At 37.8% G+C, this 18,319-nt stretch overlaps 1 protein-coding gene across 29 annotated transcripts in view; it reads left to right on the top strand.

Moving 5' to 3' along the window:
• The window catches only part of SLMAP (sarcolemma associated protein), a 170,950-nt gene that overhangs the window by 72,674 nt on the left and 79,957 nt on the right, over positions 1-18,319 (top strand). For all 29 annotated transcript variants that reach the window (XM_054479665.2, XM_054479658.2, XM_054479656.2 and 26 more), the window contains exons 3-5: positions 638-785; positions 10,543-10,615; positions 16,442-16,478. In XM_054479665.2, the coding sequence (XP_054335640.1) occupies positions 638-785; positions 10,543-10,615; positions 16,442-16,478 (258 nt within the window). The remainder of the gene's footprint in view (positions 1-637; positions 786-10,542; positions 10,616-16,441; positions 16,479-18,319) is intronic.

Below are 18,319 nucleotides of genomic sequence, written 5' to 3'. Positions count from 1 at the left end.
TCAGCCTTTTGTAAGCACTCATGTACTTTTTGTCTGTATAGCTTTGCCTATTCTGGATGTTTCCTATAAATTGAATCATTATAATACGTCAGTCTTTTGTGACTGACTTCTTTTACTTCACATGTTTTAAATGTTCATTCGTGTTATAGCGTGTTATCAATACTTCACCCCTTTATTGCCAAATAATATTCAGTTATATGAATGTCTACCACATTTGTTTATTCATTTATCAGTTGATGAATAGTTGGATTATTTTCCCTTTTTGGCTATTATGAATAATGCCAACATTCGTGCAGAGAACGCATGAGAACATGTTTTTAGTTCTCTTGGATATATACCTAGGAGTGGAATTGCTGCGTTGTATACTAACTTTATGTTTAACATTTTGAGGACCTGACAAACTCTTTTCCGAAGAGGTTGTAACATTTTATGTAGCTGAATTTTGAATCACCTAGTTTTCAGATTCTAATTTCATATATGTTAAAGGAGAACCTTAGCTGAAATGAGTGGTTTGAATTAATAGGGGAAAAATTCACCTGCAATAGTTGGCAAAGCTGGAAGCATTTTTTTAAAAAGTACATTTGGAATTATTACTATTAATATTTGGCCCTTTTTTGTTTTTTTTTGTTTTTTGCAGTTTTATCTTCAAGACACTAAAAGTAGTAATGGTACTTTTATAAATAGCCAGAGATTGAGTCGAGGCTCTGAAGAAAGTCCACCATGTGAAATTCTTTCTGGTGACATTATCCAGTTTGGAGTAGACGTGACAGAGAATACACGGAAAGGTACGGGTATGGGTCACTTTTTTTATTACTTGTCTTTTAAAGGTTATTTGATTTTTTATTCTCTTACTTGACATTACAAAACATTACATGCTTGTGAAAGCGATTTAAATACAGCATTATATACAGTGAAAAGTTAAAAGTCTCATACTTTCCCTATTGCTCTTCTAAAATTTTAAATTCTGAAGTGTTAATTAGTAATTTATATTCTTCATCACAGTTAGGAACCAATTGGCTGCAATGACAGCATACCCCACCAAGACAAGCTTAAATCACAGGAGATTTATTATTGATAATGAGACTTAATGAGAGATCTGGAGGCAGATATGTTCATTTGATCAGTTGACTCAATGATATCATCAGGGATCCAGGGTCTTACTATCTTCTTGTTCTACTGTCTTGAACATTTTAGTTTCTCATGCTTTTGGTTGTTGCTTCATGGTCATAAGATGATGGCTGCAAGCCCCAGGCATCATTTTCCTCACACCAGTATCCTAGGCAAAAAGGAAGAGGCGGGGATAAAATGCCTTCTTGTGTGGCTCTCTTTTTATGTTGAAGGAACAATCTTTTGCAGAATCCTCCCCGCAGATTTCTCCTTAGGTCTCACTGGCCACATGGGTAGATCACATACATAGTTACCTGCAGCTACAAAGAAGTCTGGTGAAGTTACTTAATCTCGTGAAAGGGAGCAAGAAGATCTATGATTGACATAGATCAATTTTGATTTATTCCTTCAGGTTGTGTGTGCATTGTTACCCCAAACAAAATTAGAGCTCTCTTAGCAAGAAAGAAGATGGAAAGGCAGTAGAGGTAGGCAGCTAATAGTAGCTATCACAAGTATAAAATAAAATTTAGTGTCTCACAATTTTTGAAATTGAAAGTTCTTTAGCTAAATAAATGTAGATTGATCTTTGTTTTTACAATTCAGAAGCTTCCTGCCTTTACCTAGTTCACTGTCTTCTTGATGACCATGAAATTATATAGCTAAATCATAAAACTAAATGGATAAAAACCATAAGTGTTTAGTTCCACTTTATTAGTTTAATATGGATAGTGCAACCATTTGGCAAGTTTCTCCTTTCGTTTGTCTGAACATACTCTGATCTGGTGGTACTGGTCAGAATTTTGCATAGTAGAGATGGTGATGGTGGTGGTGATGATAATGCTGATGATGCTGCTGTGTGTGTGTTCATGTGCATATTTATGCATATACTTTCACTGGTATTGCAACAGCAGTATTATTTTTAATGGGTTTTTTTGGCCTCCTCGGGAAGTTAGGTTTTGATATTTGAATTTGGGTAGGGCCAACATCTTAGGAATTTCCATTTACAATTGTAAACCAAAAAAGAAAGGTTTGTATTTTAGTACAGAATATTGACACTTCTTACTAAGAGAATTCAACTTATATATGACCATACTGGGAACAGCTGCATTAGACACTCCTATATCTGCTGTTGCCATATCACACCTACAAGTCATTCAGCAAACAGTAAACCGAGCTCATTAAATGGAACCCCGGCTGTGAGTAACCCATAGAGAAGAAGAGAATTTGATTACATTGACTTTCTCTCCAAGGAATGTCTGTCTTCTTGGCTTGCATTTCCTAAAGAGAATTATTAGGTGTTGATTGATAAAAAGGATGAGGTAATGAAATACATTTAGAGAATACTTAGTTAAGATAAGCAGGACTTCTTGGAGCTTTTAATATGCTAACATATATGCAGATTTCCAAGGAGGTGGCCATTATAGAATGCAACTCTTTCCAAACTCCTTTCCACTGTTTTTTCCCATCTATCTGTGGGGGTCTATCTGTGAGGGATACTCTTTAGAAAATGCTATAGAAAGCTAAGAAGATGACCCTGAGATTTAAGGTTCCCCTTAGTATAATCTTATTTTAGTAACATTAGTGTTTTTTTTTTTGTTTTTTTGTTTTGTTTTGTTTTTTTTGAGAGACAGAGTCTCACTCTGTTGCCAGGCTGGAGTGCAGTGGCACCATCTCCAGTCACTGCAACGTGTCTCCTGGGCTCAAGTGATTCTCCTGCCTCAGCCTCTCAAGTAGTTGGGACTACAGGTGCGCGCCACCATGCCCAGCTAATTTTTTATTTCTGGTAGGGACGGGGTTTCACCATGTTGGCCAGGATGGTCTCGTTCTCTTGACCTCGGGATCTGCCTATCTCAGCCTCCCAAAGTGCTGGGATTACAGGCTAAGCCATCACGCCTGGCCAGTAACATTAGATTTTTACAGTCTTCTGTGAAATTTTACTTATCTTTTATGCTAACTTTAAGGAGATTAGATTAAAAAAAAAACTTGCATCATTTAAAATGTTGTTTCTTTTGGTACTTACTGGCTTCAAAAAGTTGACTTATGTTAAGCACGGGCTCTTGGGATACAGCTGTGTCACCAGTTGAGTACCACCTGTTTAAGGATATACCAGAAAAAAAGTACTGATTTTTATCCTATGCTAAACAGTACTTTGGTAACTTCTGTACCACTTGGAGAATTCTCCTGAAATTATGCAACACTACTAGATAACCCCTGGATCAAAGAGGAAATCAAAAGTGAAATTTCACACTATATTATAAAGAGAGGAGACTTTTATGCCAAAATACAGTAAGTCTTTTAGTCAGATAAAATTAATAATCTTAAATTCCATTCGTGTTAAAGAAGAAAGACAATTAAGAAATCTGACACTAATCAGAAGAAATTAGAAAACGAATAAGTAAAAGAATCTGAAAAGGAGAAATAAAAGAAGAAATTAATGAAACAAAAAATTCTGCAAGGGATAAACAAACCCAAATGCTGGTTCTTTTATTAATAAAAAGAAAACAGTGAACAAGGTAATTAATAAACCGTAATGCATTAAGTTAAAAATACTAGCGAAAATATACAAGATGAGAAATGAGAAAGGAGACATAAAACACAAATGCAGGATATACTACAAGAATAATAAGAGAATCTTATATAGCTATCTATGGCAAAGAGAAAAGAAAAAATTAGAGTAAATTGATGTTTTCTTGGCAAAATTAAGAAGTGGAAAAATTTGATTGATTGTTTTTGAAAGAGACTAAAAAGTTATTAAAGATTCACCATTGAAAAGACACCAGAAACAGAGGGATTTACAGCTGAATTTGACCTTATTTTAAAAAACAGATAAACCCTGTGTTATTTAAGTAATTCCAAACATAAAGATGGAAAGCTTTCAGAATCCTTTAAAGAACCTAGCATATCATTAATGTGAAAATCTGATAAAGATATAGATACAAAAAAGAAAAGTATAATTAATTTTATTTATAACAATAGATGAAAAATTTCAATTAAGATACTAGGCCAGGGCTTGGCATAGTGGCTCATGCCTGTAATCCTAGCACTTTGGAAGTCAGAGGCAGGTGGATTGCTTGAGCCAAGTAGGTTGATACCAGCCTGGGCAACATGGTGAAACCCCACCTCTACCAAAAATGCAAGAATCAGCTGGGCGTGGTGGTGCATGCCTGTAGTCCCAGCTGCTCGGGAGACTGAAGTGGGAGGATGACTTGAGCCTGGGAGGCAGAGGTTGCAGTGAGCCGTGACTGCACCACTGCACTCCAGCTTGAGCAACAGAGCCAGACCCTGTCTCAAAAAAAAAAAAAAAAAAAAAAAAATGCTATTAGGCCAGACACAGTGGCTCCCACCTGTAATCCCAGCACTTTGGGAGGCTGAAGTAGGAGGAGCCCGTGAGCCCAGGAGTTCAAACCAGCCTAGGCAACATGGGGAGACACTGTCTCTACCCACTCCCCTGCCCCCAAATTTTTTTTAATTAGCTGTGGGCATGGTAGCTTGCACTTGTCTCAGCCACTCCAGAGGCTGAGGTGGGAGGATCGCTTCACTTGAGCCCAGGAAGTTCTGGCTGCAGTGAGCCCTGTTCATGCCATTGCACTCCAGCCTTGTCTCTAAAAACAAAAGATATTAGCAAATTCAATTCAGAAATAAAGCTAGAATAAACAACAAAGTAGGATTTATTCCAGAAATGCCAAGATGAGTCAGTATCAGGCAATCTATCAACATAATCCACAAACTAAAGTAGAAAGACCATGTAACTGTATAATCAATAGTTGTGTCACTGAATAACCAGAGATATTGAAAAGGCATTTGATCAAATTTAGGAGTTACCCCTAATAAAAATTCTAAATAAATAGGATGAAAAGAAAACTAAGTAAAATAAAAATGTTAAGTAAAATAGAATAAAAAATAGCAAAATACTATACAGCTGTGAAAATGTATGGACTAAATTTGCATATATAAACAAGATAAATCTCAGACTTTATCTCAAGCAAACTGTTGAAGGATTTGTATAGTGTAACCATTTACAGAAAGCATGAATGCCTGCAAAACGATACTATATAGTGCTTTTGAATACGCTTATAATAAAGTACGTTTGTATACATGTGAATGATAAATAGGACTTATGAAAGGATGTTTTTGGCATCAGTGTGTATCATACTAAAAACAATGGAAGCATAATTTTAAAACTCCCCATTTTACAGGCATTAAAAAGAAAAAATTATATGAATTGTAGGGATTTCTATAAGATATAATGTTGAGTAAAGAAAGAATCAATTGTTTTTAATAATTTCACTATTTAAAATAGTCTCACCAATCCCTATAAGTACATATATGTTAGACATATGTATCTCTAGATCTTTAATGTGAGTCATCCAGGAGTGTGGGTAGGAGGGAAGAAGGAATAGGGGAGAAGAGGGAGCCAAATTAAAAGGGAGAGGTTACTAGAACTACAATTAAAAAATCACCCAGTATGTAGGACATTTATGTATTTATATAAACTAATTTGTGTATATGTTAAAAAATTTCAGAAAAAGAATATATATAATATGTAAGATTGTATGTGTGTGTATCAGGATTTTGTTAAAAAGGTAACATGAGCCTAATGCCACTGAACATATCGGTTCATATTAGTGTCATTTGTGTTCTTAGCAATCCAAAACAATCTGTTTTTTTAATTTTTTTAATTTATAGAGACGGGGCCTCACTGTTACCCAGGCTGGTCTCGAACTCCTGGCCTCAAGTGATCCTCCTGCCTCAGTCTCCCAAAGTGGTGGGATTAAAGGCTTGAACCACTGGACCCCACCAACAATCTGATTTTGATGTTTGGCATTCCTTGTGTATGGCTTCAAGGAGAAAACTCAGTGGTCAGGCATGTACACATAAGCTGCTCTATACTGATAAAATATTATTGTAAACAAAGAGCTGACATTCTAATAGATTTTTTAAAAGAAAGGAAGAAAGTGAGAAAGCCAAGGTTTAGCAACCTAACCACTGGCCACTCTTCTTTTCCTGGACCCACAAACTGCTTAAAGAATGAGTTTTCTGGGCCACACATTATTACAGTAACCGTCTGTTGCAAAGCTTGGGGCCAGTTAGTTCTGTGAACACATGTAACTTCAGTCAGCTTATTACTTCAGGTCTTCATCACCAATATCTTTTTCTTAATTAAGCCCCTGCGAACAAAGGGCCTATAAAGAGCAAAGTCAATGGTGTATCTTCCTTTGTCATTGTGCTTCAACTGCACTGAATTACTTTTACTCCCCCTAATAGACCTGGCCTTCAAGCCCTTGCACATGCTTTTTCCTATGCCTAGAAACCTTTCTTGATCCTCAGGGCTGGACAAGGTGCCCACTCCACGCCCCTGTTGTACCCTGTATTCATCTCTTTTGTGTGTTTACTGCCCTCACTAAACTGTAAGCTGTGCAAGTACAGGAAGTGTGTCTGTCTTCACTGTAGAATCTCCACACACAACCTGGAACATATTGGTTGAATAAATTTTAGAATGTCCCATTAATCTTCATCTATCTTTTTTTTTTTTTTTTGAGACGGGGTCTCACTCTGTCGCCCAGGCTGGAGTGCAGTGGCACGATTTCGGCTCACTGCAAGCTCCGCCTCCTGGGTTCATGCCATTCTCCTGCCTCAGCCTCCCTAGTAGCTGGGACTACAGGAACCCACTACCACGTCCGGCTAATTTTTTTGTATTTTTAGTAGAGACAGGGTTTCACCGTGTTAGCCAGGATGGTCTCTATCTCCTGACCTCGTGATCTGCCTACCTCGGCCTCCCAAAGTACTGGGATTCAGGCGTGAGCCACTGTGCCTGGCTCCTAACTCTCTTTTAAACCAAGCATTTCCCAAACTCATCAGACCTTCAGATCCTTTTTTGTAACACTTGCTAGCATTTTGGGAAATGCTGCTATGTGTAGTTGATTAATATGAGTATTAGAGCAAAATATTTTCATCAGGTTGCTTTAATTACTTGCCTGTTGCAAATCAAAAGGATAACATGTCTATGCATGTGTATATCTAGTTGTCATGAGAATCACATTAAAGGCATGGTTGACTGGACTAGATTGTCAGCTTAGTCAGACATGGCTTATTTTTGTTTTTGTTTTTTAAATTGCCTTCAACTGTGCAGCAACTCTGTACTGCCCAGTCAGTATTAGTGCTTGGTTCATCTCATAGATTAGTGCATCAGCTCATTTACTGAACTTCAGGGTAATGTGTCTGAATAACAGAATTACTGATGTTGTATATCACAGGTTGTCACATCTGGAACTAGTTTTATTCTATAACTTGTTCTACCTATTTTTCTTTTTTAAAAAACAACTTTATTACCAAATTAAAGTGTAGGTATTGCTGGATCTTCATGTTGTATTATGCTCCTGTATTTATTATAGGCTATTTATAGTGAATCTCTTGAGGAGCCATCCTCTAGAAATTCATTTATCATAAGAGAGAGAAATCTATCTCTTCTGTCTTTTGCCTGGGAAAGGAGAAGGCTAGGTGGTTCCTACAAATAGAGATGAACCCTAATGTCTTAAAAGTAAGAAACATCTTTGCACAGGAGTAATGGGAGCTATAAAATACTAAGCAGGCATGTTCCTCAACATCTTCAGTAAAATGCTTTCTGTACCAGATGACTCTGCTAAGTACACAGGTTTTTAAATTGAGAAGCAGATAATCCTTGATGCCCTCAAAGAGTTGAATCTAATTGGTGAGACAACAGTTTCTGTAAATCATAAATATTCACAATGCAATGTGCTTAATGTTTTAAGAAATAGATATAGGAGGCTCTGGGGACATCTTACCCAGATACTGAGCTTTGGTGAAGGAATTAGAAAATCTGAGCCTGGAGACTAAGTAGCACGTGGTCATGCAGGCGAGAGGATAAAAACATTGCTTGCAGAAGGTACAGCCTGTGTAAAAGGCATGGGGCTGTGAAAGGTAAAGTGCTTGGAGACCACAGGTAGCTTGGCTTTGTATAGGATATCCTTCGTAGCAGGATAGAGGATGAGGTCAGACAGGAATGAAGGAGCCCAGTGGTTCATGGCCATGGTTGTTGTGCTGGGCAGAGTTTAGAAGACTGCCAATAGATGGTTCTGTTTTTTGTTGTTGTTTGTTTGTTTGTTTGTGTTTTCGAGACAGGGTCTTGCCCAGCTGGAGTGCAGTGGTGTGATCATGGGTCACTGTAGCCTCAAACTCCCAGGCTCAAGCGATCCCCCAACCTTAGCCTCCTGAGTAGCTGGGTACAGGTGTGCACCACCCCCACCCTGCTAATTTTTAAATTTTTTGTAGAGACTGGGTCTCACTATGTTGCCCAAGCTGAACTCAAGTGATCCTCACACCTCAGCCTCCCACAGCGCTGGGATTAGGGGTGTGAGCCACTGTGCCCTGCCAATAGATGGTTCTTGATCTGTGTTAGCACTTTTTATATAATCAATTAGTAATGAAAATCAATATTGAATACATGGTGTTAAATTCCTTAATTTTAATGTGCATTTCCAGATGACAGTCATATTACTTCATGTTTATAATATCATCTTGATTCGTCAGCCTGATCATTTAATAAGTTACCCTCAAATGCATTAGCTCTATTTTTTTTTTTTTTTTTTTTTGAGATGAAGTCTTGCTCTGTCACCCAGGCTGGAGTGCAGTGGCATGATCTGGGCTCACTGCAACTTCCGCCTCCCAGGTTCAAGCAGTTCTGCTGGCCTCAGCCTCCCAAATAGCTGGGATTGCAGGCACCTGCCACCACACCGGCTATTTTTTTTTTTTTTCCTGGGATGGAGTCTCACTCTGTCGCCCAGGCTGGGGCGCAATCTTGGCTCACTGCAACCTCTGCCTCCCAGGCTCAAGCAATTCTCCCACCTCAGCCTCCTGAGTAGCTGGGATTACAGGCACCCACCATCATGTTGAGCAGGCTAGTCTTGAACTACTGACCTCAGGTGATCTGCCTCGGCCTCCCAAGGTGCTAGGATTACAGGCATAAGCCACCATGCCTGGCTTAATTTTTGTATTTTTAGTAGAGGGGTTTTGCCATGTTGGCCAGGCTGGTCTCAAACTCCTGACCTCAGGTGATCTGCCCACCTCAGCCTACCAAAATGCTAGGATTACAGGCGTAAGCCACTCTGCCCAGCCTAAGTTTTATATTTTTAGTAGAGGGGTTTTGCCATGTTGGCCAGTCTGGTCTCAAACTCCTGACCTCAGGTGATCCGCCTGCCTCAGCCTCCCAAAGTGCTGGGATTACAGGCGTGAGCCACCAAGCCTGGCCTAATTTTTGTATTTTTAGTAGAGAGGTTTCACCATGTTGGCCAGGCTGTTCTCAAACTCCTGACCTCAGGTGATCCACCCACTTTGGCCTCCCAAAGTACCGGGATTACAGGCGTGAGCCACCATGCCCAGCCAACATTAGCTCTGTTCTTAAAATTCAGTTTTGTTGAGATATAATTTACGTATAACACAATTTTACATGTACAATTCAGTGAGTTTTGACAAATATATATGGTCTCATAACCACCACTCTTCTAATCATGATGTAGTGTATTTTCATCAGCCTGCATTAGTTTTTAATCAGAACTTAGTGAAATAAATAATTCTTTGAACTCTGGAAAATGTAATACAGTATTTGAAGAATAAAGAGAAATAAAAAACCATCAACTTTCAAACCAGAAAACAATTTTTTAAAATTAAACCCACATATAGAGAAACTGTACAAGTGCTACTTTCAGGAGTTTTATCTCTTAAAATCTTCAATAGGAAAAGGAGGAAGTAAGATGCAACAGTAAGAAGCTGTCTACAAAGGGACTGTACTGATGTCATTTTGGGAGTGGAGGAAGAAACAAGTATCAAGAAAACAAAACAAAATTTTAAATATTGAAATGGAAACATGAGCAATATGAGACACTAGCAAACAGCGGAGAATTGTGGAAGCAGTTTCACTTGTCTGAGGTCTTGGTTTTCTCACCCATAAAATGGATTGAGTGGCATTTCTCAACTGTATTATGCAGAACTTTAGAGTTTTGTGAGGTGTGGTTAGGTGTGTAATAGGTTGGGGAAGCGAAGATTTGGAATAAGAACTATATTTTAAATTTGGAAATAGTCAGACTTATGTTTGATACTGGCAGATGGGGAAAAGTGTATTTTCCCCTCACAATTTTTATTTCCATGTATTCAACTGACCTTTTATTGACTGTTATTATAGAATTGGAGATTAAGACACTTTTCAAAATGATTCTATCCTTATTTCTACCTTGAAATTGTGATTCATTATGGACAAGATGAGTTTCTCCAGGGTAATAATACTGTCATTAAACCACTAGCTTTATTTTCTTTCTGAGAAATTGTTACTTTTAAGAATAAACTATGTTTACGTATGAGAGGTGCGAAGTTTTGTATTTTTAAACAATTATTTCATCCATATTATTTGTTTGTTTCAACCAGTTACCCATGGGTGTATTGTTTCCACAATAAAACTTTTTCTACCAGATGGTATGGAAGCCCGGCTCCGCTCAGAGTGAGTATAATTTAGTACTGTGAAGTTTTTGTGAAGTTTAGTACTGTAAAGAATTTAGTACTAATATTCTAGGTGATGGTATACTGCTAATACCTGCTTCAAGACTATTTAAATAATGTTAGAAAATTGATTAGTACTTTTTGGAATATAATACACTTAAGTTTAAATTGCCTTTTTGCTTTAGTTACAATTCTAGTAAATAATAATGTATCAAAGGCAAAGATTATTTTGTTTCCAAATTTAATTTATATTTTGATGGATAATTAGTTGTTTTTCACAATGTTTCAAATATATAAGTTATTGGTAAATGATAGCTTCATTCATTTTTATTTTCATTTAATATAGGACTTCTTAAACTGTGATCACTTCTGGTATTAATGCCAGTGTCACAATCTTATAAGACCTTGAGGATACCAATATAGTTGGTAGCTTATTTTGGTGGGAGGTTTTTGAAGATTTTTCCAATGTCCTATTTACTTTTTGTATGAAGGAGTGTAAAGGTCATTTAGAGGCAGACATTTGAAAGGGAAAATTACCCATAAAACCTAGATTTTAAAAGCATATGTAAGTACATTTTGATTTTGGGCTTTTCAGAGATTATTATTATGAAGTGTTGAAGGGAGTTGAGCAATCTTTAAACTTAACATTTTTTATTTGTGGGGAAAGCCTTGAATATGCTAGAAGCTTGTTTTCATACCCAACATAATATTTTCCTGTCTTTCAAAAACAGAGACAGTGACCTGAGGGTAGGAGGTTAAGAGAAGCAATAAATTGAAGGAAAGGTAGAGCATTGAATAGGAAAGTGAGAAGGAAAGATTAAGCAGAGCGAGGCCTTCCCATTACTGTGTCTGTGCTTTCAGTAAAATCATTTATTTTATGCTTGTTAGAAGCCACTTTTCCTTGTTTGTTTACTTTTCAAGATATCTGAAGCAAAATAGCATAGGTTTTAAAACATTTTAATTCATTTTTTTCCTTTTTTTTTTTGTCCTTGGCATATGAAGTAATATCGTAAATTTAAAACATTAATCTGTTTTCTATTTGCAATTACAGCTTAATTATTAAAATTAAAATAAACTTTAGGAAGTTTAATATAACTTAGCTTTTAAGAGTCAAGAATTAAGGTTTTAGAAATGAGTAACTATTAATCAGCTAATGATATATTGCTTCTTAAAGACCTTGATGTTTGTATTTGATAATGAGATTTTTCTTTCATGCAGTTTGAAAACTTTGAACAGTTACATAAGGAATCATCTGTGTTCTCAGGTTCCGTCTAGTAGAACTTGTAAATTTTTTCAGTCAGTTGCAATGTATTATGTCTCTATCCTTTGTGTTTCTCTAATTCTTTTCATCTTTGCCCATTTCCTTCTCATTGTTTGGCTTTTCTTATATGGTTAAATATTAGTATCACTTAAGTTTTTGCTGCCAATGTAGTTATACATAATCTAACTTTCTGGAGAAGATGAATTTTGAACAAGCAATTCTCCAGAGCTGGAGGAAGATCAGAATGGCCTTTAGAGGTGGGTAGTCCAGTTTAAAGCCTGACTCCACTTGTTCTGTGACTTGATCAGGCAACATTTTTCTCATTTGAAATATGAAGATGATGATAGTACCTATTTAACAGGAATTTTATGAGAATTAAGATTGTACTGAAAGAACTTGGCATAGTACTTGGCATATAATAAGCACACAATAAACATTAGCTGTTTCTATTACTGTAAACTAATTTTTTAAAAGCAATTAAGATGCTTTTGGGTATGCCGGAAAGCCTAGAGTTTAAGCTCCATTGTGTACATAGCATTTATTGCTTTTAAGAACTTCAGAAGGTATGCTCAACAAGCTGACTTTTTTCCTTCCTTAATTTTTATTACACTACACAAATAATTTTCCTTTTCTTTTCTTTCCTTTTCTTTTTTCTTTCTTTTCCTTTTTTTTTTTTTTTTTTTTTTTTGACAGCCTGGTTCTGTTGCCTAGGCTGGAGTGTAGTAATCTCAGCTCACTGCAACTCCACCTCCCTGGTTCAAGCAATTCCTGTGCCTCAGCCTCCTGAGCAGCTGGGACTACAGGTGCACACCACCACGCCCAGTTAATTTTTTGTACTTTTAGTAGAGATGGGGTTTTACCATGTTGCCCAGGCTGCTCTTGAACTCCCGAGCACAGGCAATCCACCCACCTCGGTCTCCCAAAGTGCTAGGATTATAGGCCTGAGCCACCATGCCTGGCCAATAATTTTTAAATGATAAGAAACAGAGAGGCCCGGTCAATAATTTTCTAATGATAAGAAACAGGCCCGGCCAATAATTTCCTTCCTTCCTTCCTTCCTTCCTTTCTTTCTTTCTTTTTTCTTTATTTCTTTTCTTTCTTTCTTTCTTTCTCTCTCTCTCTCCCTTTCTCTCTCTCTCTTTCTTTTCTTTCTTTCTTTGTTTTTTTCTTTGAGACAGAATCTCACTTTTGTCAACCAGGCTGAAGTGCGGCGGGATGATTTCAGCTCACTGCAGCCTCCACCTCCCAGGTTTAAGTGATTCTCCTACCTCAACCTCCCAAGTAGCTGGGATTACAGGTGCATACCACCATGCCCAGCTAATTTTTGTGTTTTCAGTAGAGATGGGGTTTCACTATGTTGGCCGGGCTGCCTCAAACTCCTGACCTCAGGTGATCTGCTCCCTTCAGCCTCCCAAAGTGCTGGGATTACAGGCATGAGCCACTGCACCTGGGCCAACCATTTTCTAATGATTAGAAACAGAGAGGCCTGGCACAGGTGGCTCGTGCCTGTAATCCCAGCACTTTGGGACTCTGAGGTGGACAGACTGCCTGAGCTCAGGAGTTTGAGACTAGCCTGGGCAACAGGGCAAAACCCTGTCTCTACTAAAAATACAAAAAAATTAACCGGGCGTGGTGGCGAGCGCCTGTAGTCCCAGCTACTCAGGAGACTGAGACACGAGAACAGCTTGAACCCAGGAGGCGGAAGTTGCAGTGAGCCAAAATCAGACCACTTCACTTCAGGCTGGGTGACAGAGCAAGACTCTGTATCCATAAAAAAAAAAAATTTTTTTTTAATTAAAAAAAAAAAAACAAATTGCATATAATCGCACCACTCTAAGTAACTATTTTCATTTTCCACATTTCCTTGTTATGGTTTGTATATGCATATGAACTTTATTCATACTTCAGAATATACTCATATCCAGGGTAGTTTTTGTAAAATACAGATGTATATCACTTAGGGAATGTGTTGCCGGATTTTTAGCCATTTGTTTATTAATGAGATTGTTATGAGAACAGAAGATTTTATACTTGGGTCACTAAGAAAGGTGAATTAAAAAAAAAATCCCTATTATACCATTTGTTTCTATTTAGACTTTTTTTTTTTTGGAAATGGAGTCTTGCTCAGTTGCCCAGGCTGTAGTGCAGTGGTGTGATCTCGGCTCACTGCAACCTCCACCTCCCAGGTTCAAGTGATTCCCCTGCCTCAGCCTCCCAAGTAGCTGGGATTACAGGTGCCCTTCACTATGCCCGGCTAGTTTTTGTTTTTTAGTAGAAACAGGTTTCACCATGTTGGCCAGGCTGTTCTCAAATCATCTGGCATTTAGACATTCTTAAGTTCATTTCACTATATGTGCATATCTGCAGAGAAAAGGATATATACCCACAATGGTTATCTCTGAGTGCTGGCATTGAGTAATTTTTATGTATTTCCTCATGATTTACTTCACACATTTTCCATAATCAATATTTGTTTTATTCAAGAAAAATAAATTATTGTTTAAAATGCCTATTTCAATGTTCTGGAGTAAAGTTGTACATAATTTTTGAAAAATTTGTACCAAATTTGTTAGGGCCTGGTGATGGGCTTTGGGGATATATAGGTGAATAGGTCATAGTTCCTGAGAACACAGATATGTAATCAAAGAAGGACAGTAAAGTTTATGTAGGCTCAATGAAGTCTGTATCATGGGTGCTCAGAAGGGAGGTGGGTGCTGGTACTTGATATTCCATTTTATTCAGCATTTTAGTGTATTTGTGACTAGATGAATTAGACCAGTTCTTACAGTGTTTGCAGTTATTAAGGTGGGATCAAAATTATTCCTATTTTTAACTCACGTCTGATCAGTTTTTCAGCAACTTACATATGATTTATCAGTTCAAGCTAAGAACTTTACCCAGTCAACCTTCAAGCTAGCCATTATAAGAATGGCCTCTAGGATGTGGAGTGATTAGCAGCTGGTAGAGGTCATGCGTGGTAGCCTTGCTTTGAGTCCCCTGTACTCACCCCCAACACACATAACAGTATGTTACAGGGCCTTGTAAAATAGGGACTCTAGCTTCCTTAGCTGCTATATTCTCATGAGAGTAATAGTAGTGATGAAGTCCTATTTCCAAAGCACTGTTTTAAGCTCTTTATTCATATTAATACATTTAATATCCCCAATAACTCCATGGAATTGGTTGTATGATTATCTCCCACCCTTTTTTTTTTTGAGATGGAGTCTTGCTCTATTGCCCAGGCTGGAGTGCAATGGCATGATCTCGGCTCACTGCAACCTCCGCCTCCCAGGTTCAAGCGATTCTCCCACCTCAGCCTCCCAAGTAGCTGGGACTACAGGCACATGCCGCCACACCTGGCTGATTTTTGTATTTTTAGTAGAGATGACGTTTCACTGTATTGGCCAGGCTTGTCTTGAACTCCTGACCTCCTGATCTGCCCACCTCAGCCTCCCAAAGTCCTGGGATTACAGGTGTGAGCCACCGTGCCTGACTTGATTATCCCATTTTATGCATGAGGAAGCTGAGACCTATAATGATTAGGTAATTTGCCTTACAGCTGGTGGGTAGAGCTGGATTTTAGACCCAGTATAGTTTCTGAGCTGCCATACTACCTTTTTATCAGCAGTAGTTATCAGGCCAACAAGGCAACTAGTACCAATTAATGCCATCTATTTAATGTTTTGTTTTAAAGTGTTATGCTGAGTTCAGTTTCATACATACATCTAAGTTTTCAGTTAGTTTCTGAGGTGGCTGGGTAGAGAAGAGGAATAGTAGTGTTTTGATTAAAGTTGTTCTTCACTGGAACAAGTTTCCAAATTATAACCTTGCTTTCCAGAACTTTGCTTTTTAAGACTTTCTGTATAGGAATGTTTAATTTTAAAAGAACATAATTTACATATTTCAAAATTGAAAATGGATAATTTTTTTTTTTTTTTTTTTTTGAGACAGAGTCTCACTTGGTCACCCAGGCTGGAGTGCAGTGGCGCAGTCTTGGCTCACTGCAACCTCCGCCTCCTGAGTTCAAGCCGTTCTTATGCTTCAGCCTCCGAAGGAGCTGGGACTAAAGGTGTGCGCCACCACGCCCAGCTAATTTTTTTATATTTTTAGTAGAGACAGGGTTTCATCATGTTGACCAGGCTGGTCTTGAACTCCAGACCTCAGGTGATCCTCCCACCTCAGTCTGCCAAAGTGCTGGGATTACAGGCATGAGCAACCATGCCTAGCCGAAAATGGATAAAGAGTACTCCTTTTCTGTATAGAAATTCTTATAATCAAGTAATTCATCATATCCCTCAAAAAGTAGTGGCTCCTCAAAGAGCATTTAATACATTTTGGATTTGGAATTTGTTTTTAGAGCTATATTGATATGTACAAGGTAGGTTTACATATTTTTGTTTTCTAAGAATTTTATACATTTATGAAGGATTGAAAAATAGTTCACCTTTTTTTAATGACATGAAGGCAAATGTATAAACTTTGTGGTGTAAGATATTCTGGTGCTCTCATACTCTGTTTCCTCTATTGTCCGGATATTAGATAAAACTTCTAAATTTTACTTTTCAGTGTCATCCATGCACCATTACCAAGTCCTGTTGACAAAGTAAGTTGCTAATGATTATTTTTTCCAAACTGACTCAGCTATGTTGCTTTGAAAATGTTTGTTTTTAATATGCTTTACCTAGAAATTTATTTCTCTTTTGTAATAAAATATGTAGAATGCGTATAGCTATATAGTTATTATAATCTTCTGATCTTCAATATCTGGAGAATCTAAGATGGATGTTTCTTCAGAAAAAGCCTTTGTTATCTCAGTTAAATTATTCACTGTGTAAACTAGGAGTACCTGTTTTGTGTCTAGCCAGGGATAAGGAGTATTCGCTGTTACTTTTTATTCTGAGATACAAGTCTGTCTAGAAATTTGTTAAAGTTTCTACCTAAATAGTTCACTCAACATTTACCAATACAGGGAAGTAATATTTCTATACAGGCTTACAAAAATTGTTCTTTTATTGTCTTTGAAGGTTACTTTTTACCTGATCTGATCAGAAACTTTGCAATAATTGCTTGCTAGAAAGCATTTTTCTTTTGTTCAGAAATAATGGTTTATTCAATTATAGGTTTCATTGCTAATTAGCCCCCCAGAATACATCTTTTGACATTAATGTAAGAGTCTAGTTTTCTTAGTGCAGTAACTAAACTAGTGGAAAAAATATTTTACATTTTTCTGCCATTTGAATGAAGAATGAAAGCCTGCTTGAAACTGAAGTTCTCTGTTAGATTCCTTTTTTAGACGTAAAAGTGGTTAATCATCAACTTCTGCAATACCGAGAATTATTCAGAAGTAAATAATGGTCGTGCTAATTTAGAACTAAACTTAAAAAATAATGCCAACTCTGCTGTCTAGTCAGCATATTAATTAAAGTGTACTTCCCAAGCTTAATAAGGACTGGTGCTATAACATCATTAATAAGCTAACACATAGGGGTAAATATTACAGCAACCCAGTAGTCCTTCTTCCTTCTCCTCCTCCTCCTCTTCTTCTTTTCTTTCTTTCCTCCTCCTTTTCCTCCTTGTTTTTTCTCCTCCTCCTCCTCTCCCTTCTTCTCCCCTTTCTCCTCCTCCTGTTTCTTCCTTTTTCTTCTTTCTTCCTCCTTCTGCCTTCTTTCTTTTTCCTTCTTATTCTTCTTTCTTCCTTCTTTCTTCTTCCTTGTTTTTCCTTCTTTTTTCTTCTTTGTCCTTCTTCCTTCTTTCTTCTTACTCATTTTTTTCTTCTTCCTCCCTCCTACTTCTTCCTTCTTCTTCCCTCTTTCTCCTTCTTCCTTCCTTCTCTTTTTCTCCCTCCTTCTCCTTTTTCTTCCTCTTCCTGCTCCCTCCTCTTCCTCCTTCCTCCTCCCCCTCTTCTTTTTCTTCTTCTTTCTCTTCCTTTTCTTCCTCCTCCTCCTTCTTCTTTTTCCTCTTCCTTCCTTCTTCCTCCTTCTTTCTTCCTCCTCCTACTCCTTTTTTTTCTTTTTGAGACAGTTTCACTCATGTTGCCCAGGCTGGAGTGCAATGGTGCAATCTCAGTTTACCGCAACCTCCGCCTTTGAGGTTCAAGCAATTCTTCTGCCCCGGCCTCCTGAGTAGCTGGGATTACAGGCTAATTTTACGTTTTTAGTAGAGACGGGGTTTCTCCATGTCGGTCAGGCTGGTCTTGAACTCCTGACGTCAGGTGATCTGGCTGCCTCGGCCTCCCAAAGTGCTGGGATTACAGGCGTGAGCCACTGTGCCTGGCCCTTCTTCTTCTTCTTCTTTTTTTTTTTTTTTTTTTTTTTTTTTTTGAGATGGAGTCTCGCTCTGTTGTCCAGGCTGAAGTGCAGTAGTGTGACACGGCTATTTTTTGTATTTTTAGTAGAGACGGGATTTCACCATGTTGGCCAGGCTGGTCTCTCGAACTCCTGGCCT

Source organism: Pongo pygmaeus, chromosome 2 (assembly GCF_028885625.2).
Source record: "Pongo pygmaeus isolate AG05252 chromosome 2, NHGRI_mPonPyg2-v2.0_pri, whole genome shotgun sequence".
NCBI classification, from domain to species: domain Eukaryota; kingdom Metazoa; phylum Chordata; class Mammalia; order Primates; family Hominidae; genus Pongo; species Pongo pygmaeus.
The sequence above is the reverse complement of the archived record's forward strand: the minus strand, read 5'-3'. Positions and strand labels throughout refer to the sequence as shown.